The following is a 17,420-nucleotide window of genomic DNA, read 5'->3' on the forward strand; positions in this document are numbered from 1 at the left end:
AGAAAAAGCGGCTACTGCAAGGCAAGAAATACAGGAAGAAGAGATTCTGGGTCAGAAAAATATTTTCTGCTCGTAAACAGTTCGGCCAGTTTGAAACGCTTGTGCAGGAAATGAGACTGTTGGCGGCAGAGGAGCGTGTTGAGAGTGGATCAATATCTTTAAAAAGGATGACCACCTCTGAACACACTGAAATGCTTCCCTTCATTACAATTTATGATTTGCAACATTTTCTTGTTGAGATTTGCAACATTTTCTTTGCCTGGGGAAAAGGACCCTGCAATGTTTAACAATGAAATATGGGTTGTTCTTGCAGGGGACAAAGGTGGTGGCTATGTTACGTTTCATGTGAAGGCTGTTAATAGCATCAATTCTGGTTCTGTGGACAATGTTCATCTTTACACCATGTTTGAAGGAGCTGATTCTCTAGAAAATATGTGGAAAGTAATGGGCATTTTCAGAGAGCAGATTGTTGCTATTCAGAAAGATGACTTCAGCATTAATGGTAGGAGGGTTAAGATTTTTCTAGGTGGAGATTTTCTTGAATATATGCTAGGACACCAGGGCTCTGCATCAACTTATCCCAGTAGCCTAGACCAAGTAACCTTGAAGCATTTAAGAACTCATGGTGGTAAACCTCATACACCCTCTTCTTGCAAAATTCCTCTGAGGTCAATTGAAGATTACACATTAAGCTATAATGAGAAACTTTGTGATGACAGATGTGATGGGAAAAAGAGAGAATGGTAAAAATCACGACAGTGTTATAGAGCAGATGTTATTCTCCATCAGGAGTTTAGAATATGTAATCCCCCCCCATTTAACACATACTTTTTAGGATAACTATGCTTTTATATAATTTTTTATCGAGTGTTTGCCAACAGATTGATCGTGAAAGTAACACTGGAAATGAGAGTGTAGGTCATGATGGTCAGAGAAAGTTGTTGCAGAGGAGTATGGTGTTGTCTGAGGAAAACCAAGAGCTGGAGAAGATTGGAGGGGATGTGATTGAGATTGAAAATCGGATTGGCAGGATGAAGCTGTACTACAAGGGGAGTATGAGAAAAATGTAATTATTTCTCAGTACAGTACTCTGTTGCCCTACATCTGTAGACAGTGATATCACATGGGTGCTATGTGAAACCTGCGATACTCTATGTGAATGTTTTACCCCCTTAGAGGAGCTAGCATTGGACAATATTGATAGCTATTCTTGTCTTTCCTGTAGAGGAATACAGGAGAGTGATTTGTTGGACATTTTTTAAGGAAAGATAACAGAGAGCCTTGCCAAAGAGGAAACATTAAAAATGGAGATTGCTGGGCTAAGTACCATTTGTGATAGATTCAAATCTTAGAGTTTTAACATAATGGGAAATAGAGAAAAATTGTTGAATAAGAGGCTGGATGATATTAATGTTGTAAGGCAAGCTTATCATGGTAATGTTTTGTTGGAAACCATTGTAAGATAGTTTTAGCTAATTATGAAAATCTTTGTAATGTTATTGCAGAAGACCTGACATCCATCATAAGGTGAGGACAGTATTTAGCATCTTTAGCAGGAGTATTTAGCACGTTGGGCAAACAAAGTGTGTCTCAAAATTTTTTTATTTTCTCTGGTCCGTCTTTTATACCCAAATACAGCTGCGGGAGGGTGGAAAAATTATTTGCCAGGGTAAAGTTTCAAGAAGAGGAGGACTTTAAAAAATCTGAGACAGACTTTGGTAGCTTAGGACCTGTACTTCCTGCTGGTCTAAGTCAGATTCTGTTACCTCAAACGCAAGGGTACATAATAGCTTTTGAAGGTGGTACACTTTTTTACCAGTAAATTCGCATGGAAAATAACATTTAACATTATTTGCCAATAATTTTTATCTGGCTAGATACGCCATAATCTTGTGCATCAAATGATATATAGTTTATCCAGATTCCTTGAGCCGTTTGGCCTTTAGGAAGGAAAAACCAATTTTTGTGTTCAAAACGTTTACCGTAACCTTAATGAGAAACGTTAGGAATTCAAGGGACAGGATTTTGCAATTGAATTGTGTGTCGTCTTGTCTGTTAAGCTGAAGATTTAGGTTCGGAGTAGAGATGGAAAGCCTTCAGGAAAAGCTCCGTTGAGATTTTCGTGAGACATGGAACACATTTTTAATGCCTTGCTTCTTTATCCTGAGACATGAATTGAGGAAGAACTATCCCCTAAACACAACAAACATTAAGGAGAGTGGACTGCGGGCTCAACTTATTCATCATTTAATGATGTGCCAGTTATTCAAGATAATCTTGATGCTCAAAGCAAGGATTTAAATTTGCAGTGCCATTTTTTTTACTTTCTTTTTTCCATGATCATGTCAATATGTTCATCATTTGTTTTGGTTGCTCTTTTATCAAATCACCTTGTTCACCTTTTTAAATTTCTTTACTTTTTTGAAGTCTCCTAGATATATTGCCTGGGATTTTCATTTTTTTAATACAGAATTTAACAGGTAACTCTGGCCCAATTGCAAGATGAGCCACTTCTGTTGCTTTTACAAGCTTACAACAACTCTTTATCAGGGTGGGTGAAACCAGGGGGCACCAGGGTGGTGAAACCAGGAAGGTTTTCTTGGAAGATAGCAACAGAATTCCACAAGAGGACTTGCTTGACCATCTGGACGGTCTAGAAACAACTGCACTTACTTCTAGACCTCCAAGATGCGTCTTTATGAGGCTCTTCCAGAATCAGAAACAGTCTAATGGCACTTTTGGAACCTACTTTCAAAGGTATGACAAACATTCCGCATTTCCTTATGTGAAGTGAAAAATACTGCAATCACCTTAATCTTTCTTTGACAGTATTGAAAAACATCTTTTGAACATAGTATTGGGCTTGAAAGGTTCTTTGTAGGCTGGCTCTTCACGCAAGCCTAAAAAGATTGCCTTCTTATCCATCACAGAGGATTTCCATTTAATTTGGCAAAATGGCCAGATACATAAAACTGTCCTCTTTGTGCCTTTAAAGGTTCACAAATTTATTGTTTTTTTTCACTGTGCAGAAACATCTAAGACTTTATTCTGGGCTATCAGACATTCAAAATTGCATTCGTTTCATTTGGCCCAGCAGTACATTATCTATCCGATCTTCATTGGCTCAAAAACAAATTCCAGTAAAATTGATTCTGCTGTGTATGTCAAAAGGCCAAAAAAGAAGTTTAGATCCTGAGTGCAAACCATATCCAAGTTGGCCTTGAAGATCAGCTGTCACTAAAACAATGCCCAGATGCTTTGAAGATTAATACCCTTCAACTCATTGATTGTACTGAGATTTATATTGAGAAGACGTCTTAAGGCTGAAATACACGATCAGTTTTTTTCTGTCAGTTTTGCCCAAAAAATTTTTATATCTGTTTTGCCATCAGTTTAACTGAAGGCCCGCATGTTTACTCGATCAGTCAAAATTCTTCAGTTTTTCAGTTTTGCAATGGATAGCGACACAGAACGTGCTGCCTCTGCAATTATTATTGCCCCAATTTCAAAACGAAAAAGGAGAAGAAAACAGTGGTCCAAATGGCTACACAATGGCTACACAATGGCTAAAACAATGGCTACAAAGAAGTTTACAACTTAGAATGTATGATACATTGCTGAGGGAATTTCGCCAACAGGAGAAGGATGAGTACAAGAAGTTTTTAAGAATGAAACCAGAAAATTTGACTGGGCCTAGGAACAAATGATGAGATGGAGGTGGACTGAAACTGTAAATTTGTTTCGTTGTGTTGTATGCCTAACATTCCAAATTGGGCTTGAAGTAACATTTCTTGAATTTTTAGTTTTGCAAGTTCCCTGTTTCTTAGGCAGCCTTTCCACTAGCCTGGGTTAAAACGTACCCAGGTTGGAGGTTGTCCGTTTTTAAAGTGAGTCAATAAAAACAGCACTTTTGTTGACCCGTTTTTAATCCGTTTTTTATCGTTCTAACTAAGCCGGGTTAAAATGTATCCAGGGTGAAAAGTTGTAAGAGAAATCAGTATTTGCATCAAAAATCCTTCAATTTCTATCGATGTAGGCCAATGGAAGCAACATCGACATCCAGGATTTTGTTTTATGATTTTTGGCGCCATCTCAATTTTCAAACGTTGCTGTTGTTGCAACTGGATCAAAAGTTATTCGGGTTCGGCATTTCCATTAACTCACAGGTGAGTCAAAAGATACCCGGGTAAAAACTGACCCACTTTGAGACCTGTTTTCAAACTTATCCGTTTTTCAAGTGGGTTAGTGGGAATGCGACGCAGAAAGGGATAACTTTTAACCCAGGCTAGTGGAAAGGCTGCCTTAGGTCAGAGACAGCTCCTAAGACTACAGCCACATGTTTGCCAAAAATATCTTCTGGGTCATCTTTATTTTCCTTTTTCGAACAGAATACTGAAACAGCTCAAGTAAAATAGTTTCTTGTGATGTCACTCTTTCATTTTCTTGAGAGTGGTTTTTTTGTTGAGCCATGACTTGCAACTTTCTTCTTCTTCTTCTTCCAAAGTAACGTCCTGGTCTGCTGATTTTTCTTAATTAAAATCACCTTTTGTTGGCTCCTCTAAATCGATTACATCCTAAAATTTAATTTTAGACACCAACTGAAGAGGAAAGGGCAAAAATAGCACAGGAATACGAAAATTTGTGGAATTTTCCAAACTGCATTGGGTCCCTGGATGGCAGACATGTGCAGATAAAGTAGCCACAAAATTCTGGGTCCTACTACTTTAATTACAAAAACGCGTTCAGTATCATACTATTAGCACTAGTTGATGCCAACTACAATTTTATTTACGTGGATGTTGGTTCTAATGGAAGGATAAGTGATGGTGGAGTATTCTGCAACTCTTCCCTTGCTTTTTGGAAACATGTACCTTTCCATCTGTGGTACAAGCATTTGGCATTATGTGAGGATTTGCCGAAACTACGCTAAGAAACTAGGCTTCTGATGAATTTTTCACGGCCACTGTAATGAAATTATTATAATATTTCGTGTTTTTTTGCAAGCATTTGCTGTTGAATACATCTACAGCCTCGTTCCTATCTTTTGAATATAAAAACTAGTTGAGCCTGATTTCTCTTAGATCCAGTGTTATTTCTGTCAAAAGTAAAATGTACTCAAATTGAATTTTCTATACCAAGACAAAAAATATTTTAGAAACACATTACCTGATAGATTTATAGAAGTTCCACTTAAGGATCTTGATGCAAACGCGATGTTTTTTCCTAAAACGGTAGAAAGCTGTATTTCAGATATCTCTATCTTAGTTAAGAAAATAAGCAGTTAACAGAAAAAGACCTGGTCATCATACTAACAAAAAACGTTACAAATCCTTATTTGATCAATAATAATAATAACAATAATTATTTTCTTTGAGGCTGGCGGGAAAAAGCACTAGGTAGGCCAATCAATGGTAACCACTATTGATGTAAAAAATATTGATAAAAATTGTCAATTACAAATGCACATAAGAGCTCCTTTTTCTTCTTTACATTGTTAACATCTAGATTATTGTTCTGTATTTTCCCCATAAATATTAATTTCAAGCTAATATATCGTTTTATTTTATCTTAAAGAACATATGCAGCTTACAAGAATTTCCCATGCACGCGCAGGAGTTATTCACTCTTGGCCGCTGACCAAATATGCTAAAATCTGGAAGAAATATGATTTAAGGTTAGCTTTTCAAATTGTATAATTTCAAATAGGAAAAAATAGGATTTTATTCATCTGACTTTGATATCAACAACATTGAATCAAACACGATAGATAAGATAACCATTTAATTTACCTCCGGTAAAATAATATCTTTTTGAAATGAAGAATACTTGCTATGGCCGAATTTTCATCTCCAACCCAATTTCGAAGCAATTTCCTTCCACAGTAAAATAGAAGAACTTCATTAGCCTCTGTTTCTGAAATTTTTGAAAAGCTGAACTTTTGGTGAAAAGTTAGATTCCTTAATTACCTTTCAAATGTGTCTTAAATGGAAAACAATTCTTAAAAAATATTTTTAGCAATTTTTATGGAACTGCTTAATATTTCTCTAAAGGTAACAGAATATCTTTGTTGAAATAAAGCAAGTTCAACATAATTCTATTTTTGCATTCACGAATTCAAATACACATCTAAACTAAGACATTTTAATATCTTAGAGAGGAAATTGACAAGTTTATAAAATTGAATGATTGCGAGTAAATGTGTAAATAATTTACCTTTCAAAAATGTTGTTGTGGAATGGTATACGTCATGTGGGATGAACGTCATGTCAAATTAAATCCTTTTGCTGCTAAGGACCTTAATAGATTATGCCTCATTGTCTCTTGGTCAAATGTCACCTCAGTAGGATTTCTCTTTTCTTTTAGAACGTAATTGGTAAAGGCAATGATGTCATATACATCACAGCCCACTCCATTTGATTGCTGTTGAACTGGGACAAAATGTATTTTCAGAATTGGCATTGAAGAGTGCATGATTGCACCCAATTGTCGCTTAGCTTTTTCAGATATTCTAACAGAGAACAAATTGTCAAAGTAGAAGACCTTCATAGACTCACACCCATATGTTGAAACAGCAATCCAATGTAGTTTTCCATCATAGAGGATTTGAACAAAAGGTTTGTTGTGGTGTACAGTAAAAAACATGTTTTGCCCAAGAAAAGGATCTTGTAAATCATTTGACTCAATTACTTTCTTCCTTTTCTTCCAAAATAACATCATGGTCTGCTGATTTCTCGTCATTAAAACCACCTTATGTTGGCTCCTCTAAATCGCTCACATCTTAATATTTAATTTTAGACACCATCAATGGAAGAGGAATGGGAAAAAATAGCACAGAAATACGAAAATTTGTGGAATTTTCCAAACTGCATCGGGTCCCTGGATGGCAAACATGTGCAGATGAAGTAGCCACAAAATTGTGGGTCCTACTACTTTAATAACAAAAACACGTTCAGTATCATACTATAGACCTCTTGCCTCATGACGTCATGACAGAAAGTAAACACTATGCGCGTGCCTACTCCTAGTCAAAAAGTTTGTATATTATGTTAAGCCGGTATCAATTTGAAGAATTAGAAGGAAAGAACCACGTTATAAGGCACATGGAGAGTTTCTGCATGCATGTCTTTTTATTCATTATCATCTGTCTATGCTGGATGTAGGTTTTCAGAAAACAAACACATTGTTAACAAATTCTCAGTACAGCTGGTTACAGGTTGCCATGCGTGCACACATGGCCTAGCTCCAATATAAACATGAACTTGTCTCTGTTTACTGGTCAAAACTAAAATGGCTTTAGAGGAAAAGCTTTTAGACTACGTTCTTGGACTTGAAGCTTGCGCTAGAAAGCATTATGCTGGGAAACTGACGTTAGCCGACGGCACAGTGCTTCCTGACCCGTTTCTGCTGGAACAGGAATGGACTGATAATATATCGAATCTGCCGAACTTGTCGTGGGGAGACGTAACTCAATACTTGATCGATTCTCACAGTCAGTTTACCAATGAAGCTATGAAAGCATACAAGTCCCTTGAAGCCTACAATTACTTTGTGTGTGAACATGTGCATGACTGCTACCACCATGCAATACAAGAGAAGAGTGAATTCTGCTACATCAAGTCATTCTGCTATATTAACTTTTCAAGTTATTCATTTCATAGCCTTTTTTCTTGAAATAACCCCTTACCACTGAGTAGATAGCTAGATTCAATCTGTACTTGTATGGCAGGACTTGGTTCTTCATGTAGCCATATTGCTGCTTTGCTGTTTAAACTTGAAGCCGCTGTACACTTCCAGCTGAATAAAAAAAGTGAACTGTGTGCATGGAAAGCATCGAGAAAGAGTGTACAGCCTGCACCAGTGTCAGCAATCGATTTTGGAAGACCTAAGAAGCATACTTTGCCAGCAATCAGCACAAGAGATATACAGGTAAAAAATTATTCATGCAGCGATCCAAAAACTGGTAGCAATCCAATTTCAAATGAACAATTGAGTGCACTCTATAAAATAAGCCCAAACTCAGCCATATTTACCAGTTTGGATGTGTCAGCTTATATTGATAATGACAATGACAGGGCTGAGGCTGCTAAAAATGTTCACCATTCATCAGGAAGTGATACAGATAGTGTAGATGAAACTGAAGATTCTTGTATTCCAGAACCTTTAACCAGTCTATTCCTTCCATCCAGTATAAATATGTCTGATGAAGAGCTTTATGAATTTGGGAAATCCAGATACTACCAATATGTTAACAGCTATCACCAAAAAGTTTATGATAACTTGCAAGAAGTAACAAAAAAACAGTTATTATCTAATGCATGGATGGTACATAGAGCTGGAAGAGTTACAGCTTCTGTGTGTTTTCAAGTTTCAAGAATGAAAAACAACCCATCACTTGTAAACTCTATCATGCAGTACACTACCTTTACATCCAGATTCACAGAATATGGTAAAGAAACTGAGCAATTTGCAAAACAAAAATTTCATGAAATGGAAGGGAACAATCATAAGGATTTAGTTAAGTTTAACAGGGTAGGATTACAAGTGGATGCTGACTATCCATTCCTTGGTGCCTTCCCCGATGGTTTGGTCACTTGTTCCTGTCATGGATTAGCAGTGTTAGAAGTGAAATGTCCATACAATTTTAAGGAAAGTCTAGATGGTTGGCAAAATGACAAAAACTTTCCAATTGATGAAAGCCTTGAGGTGAAACAGGATCATAAGTATTACTTCCAAATTCAGCTGCAAATGGATTTATGTCAAGCTGCATTTGGTTATTTTTTCATATATTCAGGTGGAAGCAAGGAAGGGATACTTTGCATTGTTCCAAAAAATGAACATTTTGTTAAGGAACTGAAAGCTACTCTCCAGGAAAAATCCTTTAATTTTATTATCCCTGAAGTAATTTGCCGGAAAATGGATGACAAACTGGATCGTGACCGGTCTTTATATTGTGTGTGTAGAAGGCCAAAGTTTGGACACATGATCTTTTGTGAAAATGAGACTTGTAAAACTAAATGCTATCATTACACTTGTTTAGATATAGCCAGGCACCCAAAGGGCCCATGGTTTTGCAATGATTGTAAGAAAATGAAGTTGATATAGGCATATGATAAAGTTTAAGTTTATAACATATAACATATCCCTGTATTGTATATTTCCAGTATATTCTTCTATCTCCAATACATATACTATGTTAATATTTTTACTGAGTAAAAGGGTTTTTGATACCAAATTAAGCTAACTTTTGTTTTGTCAGTTTCAACTCAAAAGATGATTTTCAATTTTGCCTATTCTCAAATATCTTTTAATTGCATTTGGTCACTTAGCTAGATTAAATTTGATTTTGCCTCAATATTTTCCCTTTTTAAGAATTTTAGGGAAAAAATGGGCCACAAGTTTCCTTTTTTCATTCATTAACAACACTTTTATTCAAATTTATAATTGCTGATATAACTACCATTACATTGTCCAATAATTTCACTTGTGAGATCTGTACTGTACTTTGTAAGAAGCGGAACTTTTTCAAGTGTCCTATGACTCGCTCAACATGTATCCTCACATTAGATACCTGCCTTGATTGTTGAACATCTCTTCCTGGTAGCTGCTGTTTCCCCATTGTAAATTTTGGTAGTTTTAGATATGCTCACCGAGTTCATCCGCTATCAAAAAGCCTCTGTCTAGCAATATGCAATCTCCATAATTTAGTTTATCCAAAAATCCTGATTCAAGTGTTATTTGCTTGTCAGAAACACGACCACCCCAACCTTCAGAAAGAAAAATTACTGCTCCTGCAGGCGTTATCCCTATCAAATACTTCATTGGATTGTTATGTTTATAGTTTGACCAAGTTTGTGCCAGTGCAGTTCGATTCTTTGGTCTCTCTATGAAAATTCCGCGTTTATATATTTCTTGATCTTAATTCACTCTCCATGTTGATCAGATTATTCTTAAGCTCTGCCACTTCATCAGCCAGGCTGATCTCACATTGAACACCCACATCATTACCTTGAAAGCCTCTTCTGCCTCTCCTACACTGCTTTCAGAGCTCGAATTTTCCAGTGCATCAATTTTCCAGGCGGATTATAACTTCTCTCTTTTGCTTTTTAAGATTTTATACCTAGCTTTCTTTTTTATTTGCTTTGAAATTTTCTCTTTTTCTGACTGTGATGTGTGCGCAAATATTGTTGGAACCCAATTAGGTTGCTCTGGGTCATCTGATCTTTTCCCTACGATACACAAATATTTATCAATATTAATTTTAAAAATGACCGGTAGAACATCATTCAAAGAAAAATACACAAACCCAAAATAGTGTTGTGCCCTACCACTGGTAGCACCAGAATTGTTTTGTGACGGAAGGACTTCAACTGGGGAGGGGTGCTGAAATATCTTCCTCATGCCCTGACCTGACGTAATCATTTTTTTTGAGTCAGGTTCTCAAAAAGAGCAAATTAAAGGGTTTAGCAAACTCTTGACTAACAAGGACAGTTTTCTGCTCATGTGTTTTTTTGGAGACATTCTGTACTTGATGCGAGCGTTTCAGAAAAAGCTACAAGTAGATGACTCAAGCATCACGGATGTTGTTCTAGAAACAAATAGATTAATTGCAAAGCTGGAGAATATCAATTATCGCCCACTTTTTGGTTGCTGGGAGGAGAAATTTTACGACAATTCTGATCAAGTTGATAATATACTCTTTGGGACAATTTTGTGGCAGAAAGAGCAACACAGGAATAGAAAATAGAAACTTGTTTGTATCCGAAACAAACGCTTTTCTGGCAATCAGGGTAGAGGTCTTGTTGCATTTGCAGAAATTAATGGAAAAATGGCTTGATGTTGATAATCGGGCAAAGAATACAAAAGCTTACAGCCAATGAAAATTATATTGCCATGTGCAATAGATGCCTCAGTTGCACATGGCAGACCAATATTTACTTACAGATTTGATATCATTTAAAATTCTTCCTCTCTGCTGATGACACAAATCGTTTGCTTTGAATCAGCAACACTTGAAAAGCTTACTAGGAAGGTTAACAAAAAACTAAAATATGTCAATCAACTCTGTAAGACAAAGTAAAACCAACTTTATATTTTTATTCTTCCTCAACTTTGCTAGAAATTAAAATCGAAATAAGTAAAAAGCACATTTCCAAGGTAAAATCCAATAAAATACAAACACATCAAATTTTCTACGAAGGTGTTACTGCTAAGGAAAGAAAGGCATTGACAGAGAGGGTTCGTGGGGCCCAGTCAAAAAGGATTTGAAAAAAGACACTGACTGGTTTGAGAGGCAGTAGAGCAAACTCTTGACAAAAACATTAATTGTTTCATTCAAACAGGCCAGGGTAGTCATGTTGGCATGGTTTCGGACCTTTGAAGGCTAAGGCAGAGAAAATTTGGATTGGATAAAGTATCTGCATGCAGAGAAGAAATTATTTTCGGGTTGGTTTTATGGGTTCAAAGAAGTTTGCAATAAGCAATGAATAACTTCTTCAGACCGAATTTTTAATTTGTTATAGTTTAGTTTGTTATAAATGATGAAGCATGCTCTCCACCTCACCAGTCCCATAAAGACCTCAATTATGATGCTTTGGTGTATTTTTGCCAGTGGCTCAGTGCTTCCTCAAGCAGTTTATTTTCAAGGAAAATCTTCATCTCCGGAGTATTGTATTGGCTTCCTAAAGAACTTCTATATTTTATTTCAAGAAAAAGGTTGCATGGAAACATATAATTTTAATGCTTGGATAAAAAATCATTTCGTTCACCAAATCCCACCAAAACATCCTGACCTTTTATAACTTGATGGCCATCCTTCCCACATTGACTACAACACTCCTGTCTTCTGCAAAGAAAATAATATCCTTCTATATAGATTTCATGCAGCCAGCAGATAGTAGATGTTTTTAATGTGTCAAAATGGAGAGTGGCAAAAGTCATGCACACAGTTCTCCATGCAAAATCCTAATGTTGTTGTATCGAAACGCACATTTGATATGTTTTTAAAGAAGTGTTTGATTAAAGTGCAAGTTGGACGAAAGAGAGTGCAGTGGATGTTCCAGCCAGACTTTAGATAGAAAAGCGTTGGTGCAATGCTGGAGTGAAGGAGTTTGGGAAAGAGAAATACCCCGCTTCATTACCTATTTCATGGAAACATACGTGGATTCTCCAGAGCAATGGGCTTCTGTTTTAGGATTGGGGCAGGGGTGAATACTAATATGGTGCCATACGTATCCGCATCAAAATCCGGGGTAAACTTGATCATCTGATGACTGTCATTGAGTCATCTGATAACCACTCTGCATTGCAAGCATGCATTTCAAATTTGAATTCTGCAATAACAGTCACAGAAAGTCTTTCCAGTCTCCCATGCAAAATCGATAACTTTGAAGTACAACAAGTATCCATCAAATAAAAATTTGAAGTTCAACCTCGATTCCAATCAACCAAAAAGAAACCTGCGAAAAAGCCGAAAGCAATACAGAAGCCAACACTGATGGAAGAAAAGAAGATGGAAAAAGTTTGCATCAACAGACACCTAAAATTTGTGCCTTCTGCTTCAATAAGGCAGGCAGGGAACACCAATGTTAAGTGGGTCCAATGTCCAAAGTGTGAGGTCTGGGCACACATTTCATGTGACAGTGCAGTTGATGCGAAAACATATGAGTGCTCTCTGTGCACCATAAGCTGAATTGAAACGAGCATTAGCAAATTTGACAGGACGATTTCCTCTTGCTAATTTGGACCACAGGAGGATACCACCAAAACAAAATGAAGATAATTGATGATAATCCATAACACTAACCAACATTACTTTTCAGCCCCAGGTATGAGATTTGTTGTGTCAAAGTTAGCTATTATGTAACCAGTAACCTAATGTTTCTTTTAACCTTTGCAGATAATGTAAATATTTCAGTTCCGTTTTAATTTATTTATGAGAATTATGTCATAGATTTAATATTTCTTATGATCATGAAGGCCTTCAGAAATTACAGCTGTTTTGTCACTCTTTTTTGTCTCGCAAGGTGCTTACGATAACGACCAAGGGGTGGGGGGGGGGGGTGGTGGTGGCAAATGAATATCCTCACTACGAGTAATTGAGAGTTTTGAAAATATGAAATGTTTCCAGTAACTTTATCCTATCTGGTTTTTTGATTACATTGTCAATTCTTTTAGGTCTCCAAAAAAATGAAGAAACTCCAGAAGTTTCAGCAGAAGAAGAAACTATTTATTTTAAGGTGGCCGGCTACTGTCACTATAGAAACTATGTTGTTCTACTTTAAAACAATGTTATGTGTGAACCCTTTAAGATATGAAGTCGAAATTTTCTAGGTATGTAGATCAAAGATTGTAAAATATAAATATGTCTCTATTTTTTTAAAAGATTTGTTATTTAGACGGGGGTAATGTCAGGACAAAAATATGTTAAAACAGGTCTGCAGAATATATCTCAAGAACCACAAAAGATATTCCCAAATAAAATGGAAAATGTTACTTTGTCAACTCTTTGTGAAATGACTGTATGAAAATTCAACAATTTCAAAGACGGGGGTCGATACCTTAAAAAACTGTTTTTACAAAATACCTCATTTCAGCAGTAGTAAAGAAGTAATTCAAAACAGTCATGTCATAAAGCTTCAAAAAATACACATTGTGTCAAAAATTCAGCATGATACCTTAATCTAATCAAAAGATAGAGTCTGCAGAGTAACGGCAGAATGCAAAAATCAAGTTTTGAGAAAACTAGCCTTAAAGTTAGTAGAACACCTTTTAGCAATATAAAAGATTCTTTGTTACTGGATAGCTAGATACTGGCTAAGTGGAACTGTATTATGTCAGTTTTATAAAAATTTATAAAAAATAAGACTTTAATAAATGAATTTTATTGTCTAATTGTTTGGCAAAAACAAGATGGGGGGTCGCTACTGTAATGTTACTGTAATGTCTCTACTTTAACTAACAAAATATTTTTCTCGTCAATAAATTTTATCTCAGGCTCAACAGTCTCACTTTGCTGATAAATAATTTCAAATCCTTTATGCAGATCTAATTCTGGTGTTTTGTGAAGACCAAATGCACCAGAAATGTAGCTTGTTGCCTTTTCAACAGCACCTTTTCTCTTTGCTCTTAGTTTTCTTTGCTGTAGTCGGGCCTTTGATGAAACTTTTTTTTTTGCAGCATTTTCAGCCTTTTTGAATCCATGTCCCTCAATATAATTAAGGAATTGGATGTTGATTTAATCTTTGATTCATTCAAGATTTCCTCCAGAGAAGCTGCCCCAGTATTGAATTCGCAAACTGTTTCACCGACAGCTAGCAGCAATATCTGCCTCCCACAAAACTTTCGTTTGGGACATTTGCTCCAAAGAATGCCATTTATGGATTCGTTTTGATTTTGTGTTAAACCAAGCAAACATCTGTCCAGCAATGCATCAGCAGACAATCTGTGGAAAATTGGCTTCAATTCTTCATAGAATGCAGATGGTAGTCTTTTATCATTATCATAACATTCCCTTTGACTCCAGAATTTGCACCAACTTGATGAATCTTTTGCATTCTATCAATGGCTTTGTCAGTCAGGCGACCTTTTCCACCAACTGTTTTTCCATCTTTTAACTTTTTGCCCTTCATTGTCACTTTATACTTGTGTAGAGCTGTGCCAAGTCTCTTTTGAATATGCCCTACACATTCTTCTTTGGTTACAATATACTGGTCACCATATTTCTTGTAGCATTCCTCCTTTACATTTCCAAAACAGTCTGTGTCACCATCACCAACAAAAGTGCCATATTTTAAGGACCTTGTTTCTATTGAGCGCAGAAACATATCTACTGCACTTGCTGTCTCCATGCTATCAGAAGAGCCTTGGTGATTTATGCAGCACTTACTGGTATGGCTAGCCAACCAGTCTTGATAAAACTTGCCATTTTTATTATCCTTCTCGTGATAAACACATTCTTGGCAATATTTTGTTCTGACTTCATAATCAAGAACCTCTCCTGTTCTCACTGATAAAATAAAGACAACTCCTCTTCGTTGCCAAGTACCATCAACAGTGACAGCTACATTGGCAATAATTTGGCCCTCTGAAGACTCTTCAATATTTGATGGGTCTTCCTCCTTTGTTATTTGCACAAGCTTAGCTGCTGCATCCATCATTTTTCTTTCAGCTAATCTCTGGGCATTGCCAGAAAGATCCCTGATAATTTTATCATAAGGCTTATGATGTATGGGCTTTGGTAGGTCTAAAGAAGCACAAAGTCTTGTTAGTCCAGCATGACCAAGCCCTTGAGATGATGTGCCATGTGCGGACCTTACATTGACCTCAAAAGGCTCATGAGCTCCACTCTTTGAGCTGGTAGAAAAGTTAGACTTGCTTGAGCATAGGTTGCACTGGATGACAAGCTTCTGTGCTAACCCTTTTCTTTCTGCTTTAACTTCCAGCAAAGAAAGTCTGCTTTTGGGGCTCTTACAATTGTTACAAATAGCAGCACTTTGAATGCATTCATTGAGATTGTTTAAAGACATAAGAGAGTAACCTTTTGCCATCTCAGTTTTTCCTGACTTTGACAATCCAATTTCTGCGGCCCGTTTTCTAGTCAAACGGCTTTTCTTTATTGGACTCATTTTCATGAAATATGAATTGAGAAGTTTCTTCTTAGAAACATTTTCCACTCGTTTGAATATATTTTTGTGTTGTTTTGGGCTAGAGCATTGTCCTTCTACAATCTCTGTTTCGCATTCCGTTTGATGGGAAGGTCCGGGCCTAGCCTCAGTTCTATCGTTTGCATCATCAGTTCTTGATTTATCTTTGAAAATATCTACGTTGCAAACCTTTATCTTCTTTGCCTTTCTCCTAGCAATCACACGAGTCTTCATTTTTCTTTTCGATATCTTCGAATTTATCACAGCGCCTGAGAAACACCACAATTAAGCTTTCGTGGAGAACAGGTATAAAAAAGTGATAAATTAGGACAGATTTAGCTACTTCAAGCCTGTCTTTGGAAAACCTCGTATATGGAAAACCTCCAATTCATAAGGGCACTTGAAATTGTAAGAAAGCGACAGACAATCCTGGGGTAAAATAAAGATTTATATGCCTAGCAACGGAAAAACATGGTTGCTAAGGATATTGATGCTTATTCCTCCACGGAATGCAAGGGTTTTACCCCCAAAAACTTCATATATTGCAAAAATATTTCTCGAAAGGGTTCTTTAATATTTAGAGAAGCAGACTATTGAAAAAAATTTTTTTTTTAAAAATATTATGTTCCCAGCAAAATGACTGTAGCTGGCTACCTTAACGAAGGAGCCCTCTAGTAAAATTTTACTTTGTTTTCACCTGTTTCTTGTATCATATTACTCTTGACTAGAAGTACTGCATTATATTATTATGTCCAAACAAAGGAAAGGTTAAAAAACTTTGTTTCTAAACATTTATGAGGACACAGGAAGTAGACAAGAATATTGTTTTGAAGTCTTTAAGAACCCATAAGAAATTCATGTGTACACCATACCCAATATCTAAAATCCTAAGTATCTAAAAACAATCAGTACTGGCACTTTAGTTTCTTAAAGACATACATATGTGAACACTATATATATAAAAGAATATTCAGATTCATAATAATCCATTTTCTAACAATATTATAATATTGCTCAACCTCCGGTCGCACATTTTTGTTTCATTGTTAGGCAGTTGCCTGTTTTGCTGTGTTCATAACAGGGAATTTCAGAACTGACATATGGTGGTTTTTCTTAAAGAGCAGGCAATGTTCCCCTAAAAACATTCAGATTTGAAAAAAATTAGAATACTTTTTAAATATAATAAGGTTCAAAACGAAAATTCCCTAAGAAAACCGATGCTGGAATTAATGTATAGTATTCTTATGAAAATAGAGTGCCAACCGATCACAACCAGGTGTTGTGGATACTTCGCCAAGAATTAGGGTTGAAGCTATTGTTTCATTGCATTGTCAGTTTTCATCGTTTTTGTGCATGAAGAATTGCGTACAAAATATAGCAAGAAACATTCTTTAAAAGGCTGTTTAGGCTCTAGTGGTTTTTGGTGGACAATAGTGCATATAGCTAAGCCCTGGGTGCATTCCATGTAAACCTCAGGCCAAATGCACGCCAAAGACAAGCCTGGAGTACTCCAAGGTCCTTATGCAATTATTAGTTCTGTCAGATGAAAAGCTTCAGTATACATTTGTAATTTACCACCAAAAGATTGTTTGCAATTGAACACAGCGTAGTTTGCTGGGGCAGTTTACGCATTCAAATAGCGAAAAGAAATGTGTGCAAATTCAATGTTCCTCTTCATTTTGTCAAACAGTGCCACAATAATGTCTGAAAGCATTGAATATATCATGATGCCTAGATAATTGTTGCCTGGCGCAAGGATGGAAACAGCTCAAAAACAAA

The 17,420-nt window shown here is 36.3% G+C and overlaps 1 protein-coding gene and 2 pseudogenes across 1 annotated transcript; 2 read left to right on the forward strand and 1 right to left on the reverse strand.

Moving 5' to 3' along the window:
- Positions 1 to 213: 213 nt before the first annotated feature.
- Positions 214 to 1,576, forward strand: LOC148959723 (uncharacterized; annotated as a pseudogene).
- A 6,143-nt stretch (positions 1,577 to 7,719) lies between these two features.
- LOC135693150 (uncharacterized) lies at positions 7,720 to 11,308 on the forward strand. Its single transcript, XM_065211537.2, has one exon. The coding sequence runs from the start codon at positions 7,720 to 7,722 to the stop codon at positions 9,100 to 9,102; it is 1,383 nt and encodes a 460-aa protein (XP_065067609.2). The 3' UTR covers positions 9,103 to 11,308.
- LOC148959724 (uncharacterized) lies at positions 9,407 to 10,419 on the reverse strand (annotated as a pseudogene).
- Positions 11,309 to 17,420: the final 6,112 nt, after the last annotated feature.

The sequence above is a fragment of the Rhopilema esculentum genome, chromosome 9 (genome assembly GCF_057945365.1).
Source record: "Rhopilema esculentum isolate cy_ngs chromosome 9, ASM5794536v1, whole genome shotgun sequence".
Classification (NCBI taxonomy): Eukaryota; Metazoa; Cnidaria; class Scyphozoa; order Rhizostomeae; family Rhizostomatidae; genus Rhopilema; species Rhopilema esculentum.

Excerpts from the sequence above, each read along its gene's own strand:
- LOC135693150 (XM_065211537.2), top strand. The coding sequence starts at position 7,720 with ATGGCAGGACTTGGTTCTTCATGTAGCCATATTGCTGCTTTGCTGTTT.